An 11,773-nucleotide genomic window follows, 5' to 3' on the forward strand; every position below is an offset into this window, starting at 1 on the left:
AGCAAGACAACATTTGTATTATGGTGAAGTATTTGTGTTATGGTGAAGCAAGACATCATTTGTGTTAGTTCGTAGAAAGTGAGTAAGACGGACCCAAATGTGTTTACACGTGAGTGGATAAAATTTTGAACAATTGCTGTTGCAACATCGGGTATGTCAAATGATTTTATTACTTAAAAACACAAATTAATTTTATTAAATTAATAAAGGCAAAAGCATTTGAATTTGCCGATATAAAATAGGTGCTATAAAATTCTATTTATTTCTTTCCTTGCGAAAGTTTTTGTCCGTTTTTATCACACTGCCATGCCGGTCGCATTGTGCGAGGTCAGGTTTTACAGTGGACCAGTTTCCAGTGCCGTGCAGAAGTGTATTTTTAAATTAATTTCGAACTGCCCTTTTTCATTTTTTCTTTACAATATTGTATTTGTACATCCAGAATTTTTTTTTTGGATACGTTCTGAATCACCCTGTATATTTTTTTAAACCAATATGCATTGGAGTTAACACAAATAAAATATGGATGTCAATATTTGATAAATTCATTTTATTTATGAAATGACGATAAGGATGTCTATCAATATTACTTAGTCAGATTCTCATTTGGACAGTGTAGGATAATAGTGTGTATAGGATTTTTATGGGTATCCATTTGAGATATTAAAATCTTACGGATGAATTGGAATATTTATTTAATTGTGGATAGAGAGTAGATTGTAACGTGTATGTAGTATGAAAGCGTTTGCCTCATTTTTTAAGTTTAGTTATTGCGTTATCATCACCTTTTGTTTTAGCTGTATTAAAGAATTATCGTGTGTAATCCTTTTATTTATTCTTAATGACGTTTATGCACTTTAAACAATGAACATTCAATTATTTTCTAACGACTACTTGGTCCTTCCACCGCTGATGTGATTTTTAGGTGGTATTTCTTTTGAGACTCTTTAGGACGATATTGCCTATAACTTTTAAACGGGAAGTAATACAGGAAAAATTTCTCTAATAAAAGTTTATTAGAAAAAAGAGAGCTTTTTAACAGGAAAAAAAATTGGGTATGTTTCTGTAAAAAATATAATTGATGACGTCATTAGTAGTTTCTGTCAAATCTCAAAGATAATACTTTGGATTGAAAATGGAGCATACCTCATCCCATTTAACACCACGTGTCCCAAATTTTATTTAAATTTTTTGTATTCTCGCTGTAGGGTAGGCCCATACTCTCGAGTTTGTACATTGTAACAATGTCGATTAAAACTACAGAAAATAACGATTCATGGATACTTTTAAGGTGAGTATCGATATATGTATTAAAATAATGCTATGATTGTTGAAATAAGAGACCTGTTTGTCTTAGCTGGTACGATGAAAGAAAAATGAATGAGATCTATAAACCGCAGGACTAAAAATGACTAAAAAAACGGATACCCATCGAACACCATGTACTATGTAATAAAAAGTATGGTAAAATTCCTCGAACTTTCCATGGTAACCTGTTGTCATGGAATGTTCGATTAAAATTAAAAGTGCGAAATATTTTAGGAGGTGGTTGCCGAGGTATTTTTGTGAAAAAAAGTTCATAGGTCGAAATGTGCTTCGTTTTCGAGATACAGAGTGTTAAAATTTTAACTTTTTATTTATTTTTATTAGTTATTTCAGTTTTAAAGATATTGACTCGAAATTTGAAATACGCTTTGGAGCGATAAATGTGCATCTTTTGGGGTGATCCGAATATTTCTACTTGCACCAGTGGCGTTCGTGCTTGAATGCTACAACCTTATTTAATAAAAAAATGGTACGCCACTGACTTTTTCCTGTTTTGATACTTTTTTTCGTATGATGCACTGTTTTTGAGGAAAAAACTTAAACATATTTTATTGCAAGTTGTGTATTTTTAATTTCTATTGATACATTATCTATAGTAGGATCATATTCGATGCAAAGTAATAAATCATTGCCTGTCAAGGGAATCAGTGCAACACGTTTTAGGGGGTTTTGGAAATTGAATAATTTCTTTATGCATTATGGATTAATAGTTATATATTTATGACGGATAAAATGAAAAACAAAGGCATCTCCTTCGCACATTGGGCGGCAGGGCAACAATACATTTATTACTCCCTTCATCCTCCCTCATATGACTTGTGTCTTGTGTTTGTTGCGGCGACGCGCGTGCCGGCTCGGCGTGGTCAGTTTGGTTTCGGTTGTATTGGTACTGCGTGTTTCTCGCTCGCGATATTTGTGAGGTTATAACTGTTATAAGTGCAATTATATTTCGTTCGGGCTGTATGTGTGTTTCGCGCTATTATTTGAGAATTTGTGAGTGAAATCATATTTCATGTGCTCCGTAACAAGTGTTTTTAGTGTTTTATTTGTGTGCTGTGTGTGTGTGTTTCGGGCTGTTGTTTGTGAATCGTGAATGCTATTATATTTTCTGTGGTAGTGAAGATTTTTGTATTATTATTGCTCTGTTGTCGTTATATGGAGAAATGGAGGCGGTGGCTGGATGTTCTCAAGCCGGATGTACTGCTGTGGGTACAAAAAAATATGTATTAAGTTACAGAGAAAAAACGATAATATTAAATTCTATAACGCTTTAGAAAAGGATCATCCCATGAAACTGAAGACTGGTTTGGTGGAAATGTGTTCTAGATATACTGGAGTAAGCGAATCATCTGTTTTCAAAATTTTAAGAGAGAAGAAAAATGAAGGAGACGTTAAGAAACCTAAAAAAGGGGGTGGAAAGAAGAAATTAATATTAAATGAAGATGAGAAAAATGCACTTCGGCGTACAGTACATAAATCATAGAATTTATATTTTGTTTATAATTTGTTAATATTTCTTGTTTGATAGAAAAATAACTTAATTTGTTGAGATTGATAGAAAATTGTGGTTAGTATTTTCATTTGATAGAATCATATCATAGGATTTATATTTTGTTTTCATTCTGTAAATATTTATAGTATATCTGTTATACAAGGTTTTTGCTTTGAAACTTCGTTCTCCTTATAAAAAAAGAATCGTAATGGAGTGCGATGAAGGGATCAGTTCACGTCTGGAACCCTGTTCCTACAAAAATCCCTTTATTCTCATAAACTATTTGTTTTAAATGTAATTTATTATAAGTCTAATTCGTTATTTAGATTCCACATATGTACAACATTTCACCTCTGTACGCGCCACTGTTTATTGTTCCCTGCTTTACGATCAAGCTCGCCAGGTTAGTATTTGAGTATAACCGACCACTTCGTACACTCGATGCACCTGGCCGACTACAGCTAGTACCAGAACACAGTGCGTATGCAGCGGTATTTCAGATTTTACATTCAATTTCATTTCAAATTTGAAGGTACTTATTTATTTACAAACACTATATATTTTAAAGGTTTTATTAAATATTACATAACTGTTACCTGGCAACAGGTTACCATGGAAAGTACAAGGAATTTTACTATACTTTTTATTACATTAAGTTGGAAATAATTTTACTTAAAATACCAATTTTTATATTACCATTAGTTCTCTATATACTTGCCTTTACTGCACGGTTTTCGTGTCGCACCCTACAGGATAATATTCTAAGTAATTAGAAAAGTATCTGCATAGGCAATAAAGTGAAGTACATATTTAATTTTGACAGCTAAAGCTCTAGCGAAGGTACGTGTGTACCCCCAGAGACGATTTTCTATTTATGTTCATCGAAATCTTCGTATGCCATCTGCCTTTGAAAAGGAGAGAACGGTTTACTGTTCTCCACATTCCATATAACAATTTATCGACTCATTAAGTGAGTACTAACTAAATTACAGACTTATTACAAAAAATGCGCTTAGGATCATAGAAATGTCCCGTTATAAAATCACACGTATAAACACCGTAATTAACACGTGTAAACTACGATTCGCTTTATTGAACAGAAGGTATGTGTAGGTAAGGTTTAAACAAACAATTTACTATGTTGTCTTACTATTCTAGAAAAATTGCTGTTGTATAATGAGCGGTACCCAGTTCAGTTTACAGTTCTATTTAATTACACACGAAAGTCTCAATTTTCAACTGAATGAACAGTGTTAGGTGTAACACATATATACGTTATGTAAGGTGTTGTAATAGCTCCATTCATAAAAGAATTGATATTAGTTACACCTTGGAAGTATGGAGGGCAATTTCACATATTTGGCTTCTCGTTGTCTGGCGAGCGATTAGGTAACTGAAAATTAATTGTAAGCTAAAAACTTCACAGAATTCTTGTCGGAGAGAAAGGATTGTACTTTTGGATTGTGCGTTTATACGATTTTTGTATACTATTTCTGTTAATTAATTTTAGAAATCGTTAATTTAATTTCATGAACTTATGTTTGAAATAGATTGGTTTTCAGTAAAAAATAATTATTTTTCAGAAAGGATCAAAAATATGTTTCAAACAGATATTATATCTCCATCGGATGTATGTACTTCGGAAATTTAGCTTCAGAAAAAGTCACTTCAATTTAATCTTTTTAAATTTAATTTGATATGGAATTATTCTGTTTCAATTTTGTCAAATGTATTTCGGAAGAAGTTATTTAAATTTTAGAATTCGTCAGTTCGATTTGCGAAAATTTCAATATTTTAGAAAGTATCGATTGAGGGTGATTGAGTACAGGGTGTTTGTAAATAAGTTTGATATATTTTAGGGGGTGGTTGCCCAAGTTATTTTGTGAAAAAAGTTCATATAAGCGTAAGTAAGCAGGTCGAAATATGCTTCGTTTCCGAGATACAGAGAGTTTAAATTTTAATTATTTTTATTAATTATTTCAGAGTTTTAAATATATTGACTAGAAATTTGATGGTTGTATTTTATTTAGAAATATTGACAGCAATCTACTAGATAACGTATCAATAGAAATTAAAAATTGAAATAAAATAAGTTTTATTTTTTTCCTCGAAAACAATGCATTCTACGAAAAAATTGAACGGATCAATTTCATTCAGAATTGATGACGGATTTCTAAAAATATATCAAAATGGGAAAAGTCAATGGCGTATCATATTTTTTTTAATTAAAAAGGTTTGTGGCATTTCCGCACAAAAGCCACTGGTGCACACAAATCCCTCCGAAGCGTTTTTCGGAGTTCGAGTCAATATCTCAAAACTCTTTAAAATAACAGAGGTCAACAAGGGTCAAGAAGCAGACACACTAATATGTATTCCCGAAGAATTTTGGTGCACTGAATCCTAATCTGGCCGCAGAATTGCTCTATCACGTGGAACAATATAACCTAACCTAAAAGTGCAAAAAACACTCCTTTTCATCATATTTGAGGTTATATTGTAATGCCATCTATTCTTTAAAAAAAAAATACATATAATTTAAAAGTACAAGGCTCCCTCTTTCCAATGTCGTTGAGTTTGCTCAAATATTTTTTTTCCGTTGAGATATCACATGTTGAAATTTCTAAGTTTATCAGTTTCTTAATATGCGAAAATATATTAAGGATCCCTTAGACGTCAAACAATTGATTGCAGTTCAGAAACTTCATACTCAGAAACCTTCAATACATACGAACTCAAACTCACAAACTCCAAATCCACTAACCCACAAACCCTAAACCCACAATCCCCTAAACCTACAAACCCCAATCCCATAAAACCCGAACCTACAAACTCCAAGCTTACAAACCCCAAGCCCACCAACTCCAAACTTACAAACCGTATGGGTATGAAGTTTCTGAATTGCAATCGACTTCTTGATGTCTAAGGGATCCTTAGTAGATTTTCGCATATTAAGAAACTGAGAAGCTTAAAAATTTCAACATGTGATATCTCAACGAAAAAAAAAGATATTTGAGCAAACTCAACGGCATGCGGAGGAGGGAGCCTTGTACTTTTAGATTGAATGTATTAGTTTTTTGAAAAAGAATAGATGGCATTACTACATAACCTCAAATATGACGAAACCCTGTATATTCATTTAAAGCCATAATAATGAAATGACGAAATTAATTTGTTCCAATTTAAGTTGAACTTTGTGATATTTTTCAAAAACTTGAACCTTCTGTAGATTACAAATGAAGCAACTTTGGACTAAAGTCTACGAGGTCTGTTCAGAAAATAACCGAACTTTTTGAATTATGTGCTTATTGAGATAGTTAAAAATATGCGGTTAGCAACATTGCGTTGCGTATAACCACATCTCTAAAGACACGTTCTTGGATTGTTGATATCTTATTTAGTTTTCGTGATATTGTTATTTGAGTGCAACATGTTGTAGTGTTAGTGACGATTTTTGAAATGAGCGATTTTCTTGAACAACGTTGCGACGTAAAATTTTGCGTGAAACTGAGGAAAACTTTTGCGGAAACGTTTCAACTTTTGAAACAAGTTTACGAAAATTATGCTCTGGGTAGTATACAATGTTATAAACAGTTTTCATGATTTAAAAGTGGTCCTCGGTCAATTGAAGATGATCCTCGACTAGGAAGGCCTTCAACTTCAACTGATGGCTCCCACATTCAGAAAGCCAAAGATCAGAAGAGGTTAGTATCTCAATTGGGTCATGCCATGAAATTTTGACTGAAAAACTGAACATGCATGGAGTTGCAGCAAAATGTTTTCCTCGTTTGATGACCGAACAAAAGAAAGAAAATTGTGTGGACATCTGTCGGCAACTCCTTGAACATTCCGATGACGATGAGACATTCATTCAAAGAATCATAATGAAAGACGAAAGATGGGTTTACGGCTACGACATTGACACAAAAATTCAACTATCACAATGGATTGGCAAAGGATCTCCATGCCCCAAGAAAGCACGTCAGTCTCAATACAATGTCAAGGTGAAACAGTGAACCGTGTGTAATATCAATTCGTCAGTTTTGTATCAAAAATCATAGTTGCCAGATCTAGTACTATGCGATTTTTTCTTATTTCCGAAATTAAAATCAGTGCTGAAAGGATGACACTTTCAGACTATTGATGGTCATTTAATAGCCATTTTGAATGAAGCAATCCAGGACTGCTTCGCGGAATGAAAACACCGCTGTAATAATGTATAAAATTAATAATAAAGTTTAAAAAATTTAAAAAAGTGTCAGTAATTTCCTATTACTGCAGACATAAAATTAAAACAGGTTTAGGTTAATAAACTTCTAGTCTTGGGCATAAGAAACAAATTATGCTTAATTAGATGATTATTTTCCTTTAGTCATGTGACAAGTGAAATTCTTCATGTATCTAAGGCCAATGGAAGATTTGTGGAAATTTACTTCTTAATTATGTATTCAGTATACTCGCATGCAAAATCCCACTGTAACCGCATTCTTCGGTGTCTTGTCAATAAATTTTCGTCCTACGCACTATCAGTTGAATATCATGGACTGGTATAGGTAGACGGTGCAAGTCACGGCACTGGTTCTTTTAAAATAACGTTGAATACAGCATACAAAAAATTAATAGACGTACAGGAGATTAACAAGTCGGTATGAATAAACAAAATTAGTTCGTGAAAATGAAAGTCATTCCGGTCAAATTACTATTGCTATGTAAATTTTATGTTACGAGGAAATTTAGATCTAAAAATGTATGCACGCTTTTGAAATTTACAATGAAATAATGCTAGATATTTTTAGATAGTTATTTTAGGTTCTAGTTGAATAGTATGAATACATATAATTCATATTACTTGCTCATTTTTGTGTAAACTCTGGTAAAGAATTTAATTTTTAAACTTTTCCGCAGTTTATATATTACTCAAATTAATACAGATGTAGGTAGTTGAATTCCAAGAAATGATACTGTTAAGTGTGTTAAATAAAAAAAATCATTTTATTGGCTTTTTACATATATCAAAACCTTTTGGTATATAAAAATAATGTAGTATGTATAAATTAATGTAACGACAGATATTAAGTCCAAAAGATACGTTAAACTTTATTTTATGAATAGATATAATAAAATCTACCGATTAGTCATTCATTCTGATACATTTCTGATCTCAGTTCAAATATCTTTGTCCTTTGTCTAACATTTTAATGTGAATTTATAAGAATACATTGTAGAGTGGAAGTACCAAAGGCATTTAGTGCCTAATTCATAAATCTGATAAAATTAAGAAAATAATTGTACAAAGTGTATATTTTTATTTTTAGGTTTTTACTTCAAAGACATTTTATTTTCTTAATAACTGGAAATAATAACTCGTTAGCAAAGCGTTAAATAAATAACTGAAATAAATATATGTAGAATATAAACAGAATTAAACATATATCTAATTATCTGCCTTTAAAAGTAAGAGAATAGCAAGAACATAATTGTAGATGGCAGTCCCAAACGAATCGTAAACTTCTGTACATACATTGTCTCCAAATAACCTTTCTTTTTCATCTGACAGGTGTATTTTAAAATTCAGTCGGTTTCTCTTTCGCGGTCTTATTGAGTACCTGTTACGCGATTGGTAGTTGATCACTTCATTTGTGATGGATAAAACGTTTACTTATAAAAATAAAACAAGTTGAAACGTCGGACTTTCGCTGGGTAATTGAATTTAATGTTGACTTTGCCATATCTGGAAAACGGATTCAAATTTTTTCCTCGACTTCGACGAGTTTAAAAATAAACGCTTTTCACTGCTCTAATGAATGGCTTGACAGTTTGCATACTAATTCATCCACAAATCAAAATCCCGAGAGAAAGTGAAGATAATTGTATATTATTAAGAAAACATCTGTAAGTATACATAAAAAGTTTTATTGACAATTTTGACGCATATAACAAGTAATAATAATATAGAATAAATGGTGTTCTTTGTTGATTAAACAGTCATTTGGATAGAAATATATTTTACCTCCACAATTAAATGCATGCGAAACCCTGACAAATGTCCAAGATATCCTTTGTCCTTTTGTACAGATGGTAAATGTTAGACGTGCGTAAAAGTTAATTATCATCAAGCAGGTAAACCTTGTTTTAATTACTTTGCAAGTTATAAAAGCATTCATGCAGTAGCATATGTTCAAAGCTGAAAAGGCATCCGAGATATTCGTTAAAGTATGCGCACTCAAATTATTCTAGACTCCACATTTATGTAAAGCCTTTATGGATTTTTTTGTAGAACCAGAACGTGTATCTTAAAATGATTAATTCGCCAGACGAATATTTTAAGTCTTATTTATTATATTTTTGTTATATAAAAAGTCAAATATGTTATATGAATATGTTATACGAATCGGTTACAAATTTCTGTTAATTGGGGGAATATAAAATGTAATAGTTTTTCGTCACCCAGTGTTTGCAAGAGCACTTTTGAAACAAAAATGTTTATTTGAAAACTATCGTATAGTTCCCGACATTTGACAAATTTGACTCACCCTGTATACACATTTCGTATTAAAATTAAAACACCTCAAAATAAGATCTAATTTCAAAACTTTTTTTTTTCTCGCGAACAGCTAACCTGATTTTGACGGTCTTTTTCAATTATGTATTCCTCTTTTTTACTATTTACCGACTGATAAAATATATTTCTTTTCCAGAGCCCCGACGATGAGAACAACAAACCGCGCAGTCCTGTGGATTCTAATAAGCGGATGGCTCACAGCAAAGGCGTCTCGATGTCTTTCGGGTTCCGGCGACGTCCTATGACGGCCCCGTCAATCGCATCGAACGCCAACGCCGCCAGACGGCTCGCCAACGCTGATGTTATAGACAGAAACGGCAACGAGCACACCGACACCGACGCCCTGACCAGCAATGTCGCCCCTACCGGACGATCGACGCCGCGGCTTGCCCCGCCGAAGAAGGAGCCGAACGCCACCAGGGTGTCCAGATTTGGGTTCAGGTGAGTTTTCATGTAGAAGAAATTTAAATTTTAAAAATAACCAGTGTCAACAGCAAACTTAAAAATGTTGTAATTTATAAAAACTGTAGGAGAGTTATTTTGCTGTATAATACTAAAGGACCCCGCACTGTCTTTATGAAAATGTGGGCTTGGTCAAATTGGCTGAAATTGTAGTAAGTTGTTGTTTTCGTGTCACTGACCAAAAGTCTCCACAGTACCTACTTGGGTTCGAAAATCAATTATTTCCTACTGATAGCGGTCTGAATCAGTAAGGCTGATGAAGGCTGCAAAGTAGTATGAGTAACTTTTGTGAAATGTTGTGATAAAAATCTATTCGATGACTTCCAAAAGTTGCTAATTAACATTTTTGACATGTACCAAATACCAAACTCATCTCATTAGCCGTTGGCAAAAGTAGTTTATAGATTACATTCATACATCTTTCAGTTAAATGCAATTATCTCTAAGCTATTGGTGCTACTTTCAGAGCCAGAGTGACCTAGGTAATATGAAATTGTTTATTCTTTCTCTCCTTCTTGTCCATCTTTTGAGTGATGGGGCCCCTGGCTTGAGACCGGGATCAGTTTGGTATTTGGTACATGTCAAAAATGTTAATTAGCAACTTTTCGAAGTCATCCAATTAATTTTTTCTATAAATATTTCACAAAAGTGATTGTTTTTATTGCAATATTTTACTCATATTGCTTTGCAGCCATCATCAGCAGATCTGACTCAGATTCCTATAAGTAGGAAAGAACTGATTTTCAGAACCAAGTACTTTCAAACGATCTTCATCAAAGTCAGATGATCTTACTGAAGTGGAGAATCGTTCATATCAAAACAGCCTTCTTTGGAATGAGAAAACAATTTTCTTGACGTACTTTCCGCAATAGTGCTCTCCCCATAAACGGCTCAAATGGATCTAACGGGATGCGATGTCTTTACTTCTCTATTGAACGTGAATAAAAGGATTTGTCGAAAATGCTCTATTTTCTACTTGACACTCCATTTAATTTTGCGGATAATTTACTCAGTCTGTACAAATTTATAAAGATTATTGAATTAAACAATAGTATAACATTATAATAACTAACATATTTGTCTAACGATTAATTTCCAAGGCACTCTAACCATGGAAACCAAGAACATTTTATAATTTATTTTATTTTTTGTTTAATGTGTGGCATCAACGCCATTACACTTCTTTACATTTTTTATATTGTTAAATAATTTCGGAGCACATTCTAAATGTTTAGTTATTTCAGTAGAAAAACAAATACACATAATTAATAATCATCATAAGTAATACAACATAATTAATTTGCAGACTTTTTGCCACTTATAAATGCAATGTTTCGAAGACACAGTTCTTCGCATGTGAGTGTTGTGTTCTTTACAATAAAACTTGAGAAAGTATCTATTACAACATCAAATGTGTTATTATCTTAATCTGCATCTGAATTATGCTTTATTTTTGTAACTTCCCTGAAATTTATTGAAACAATTCTTATTTATAGAACTCACTTTGCGCTTCTTCAGACGCATAGCATGGGTGCGAGCTCAGTATTATTCTTGTATATGTACAGGCTGGTCCATTTTCAATGGGAATTTAGGGTATTTCAGAAACTACTAAAGATATGATAAATCTGACACCACGTTCTAGAGCTCGATTTTCATGGCAAACTCGACTGTCAGATCGGAAATTTGCTATCTTCATTTGTTTCTGAGTTACAGGGCGTTTCTCGTTATTGTGACACTTTTTAACATGTCTGTATCTTAGCTGTTAAGTAAGTTAGAGTTAAAGTAAAAACGGCTCAAGACTAATTCTTTGGCGTAGAATTGAATGCCGGTATTAGATTTTTAGTAGATCTTAAGATTTCGGAGTTATGACCCAAAGTTATATTTTTTTAAATGGAAATCGTAGCTGACCATGGGCTAAAAAAATAGAGATTTTTTTC

General features: G+C 32.7%; 1 protein-coding gene across 7 annotated transcripts in view; it reads left to right on the top strand.

Annotated features, from left to right (window-relative positions):
- The window catches only part of LOC108917117, a 171,499-nt gene that overhangs the window by 65,456 nt on the left and 94,270 nt on the right, over positions 1 to 11,773 (top strand). For all 7 annotated transcript variants that reach the window (XM_018723568.1, XM_018723570.1, XM_018723571.1 and 4 more), the window contains one exon: positions 9,511 to 9,815. In XM_018723568.1, the coding sequence (XP_018579084.1) occupies positions 9,511 to 9,815 (305 nt within the window). The remainder of the gene's footprint in view (positions 1 to 9,510; positions 9,816 to 11,773) is intronic.

Source organism: Anoplophora glabripennis, unplaced genomic scaffold (assembly GCF_000390285.2).
Source record: "Anoplophora glabripennis isolate ALB-LARVAE unplaced genomic scaffold, Agla_2.0 scaffold45, whole genome shotgun sequence".
In the NCBI taxonomy this organism is placed as follows: Eukaryota; Metazoa; Arthropoda; class Insecta; order Coleoptera; family Cerambycidae; genus Anoplophora; species Anoplophora glabripennis.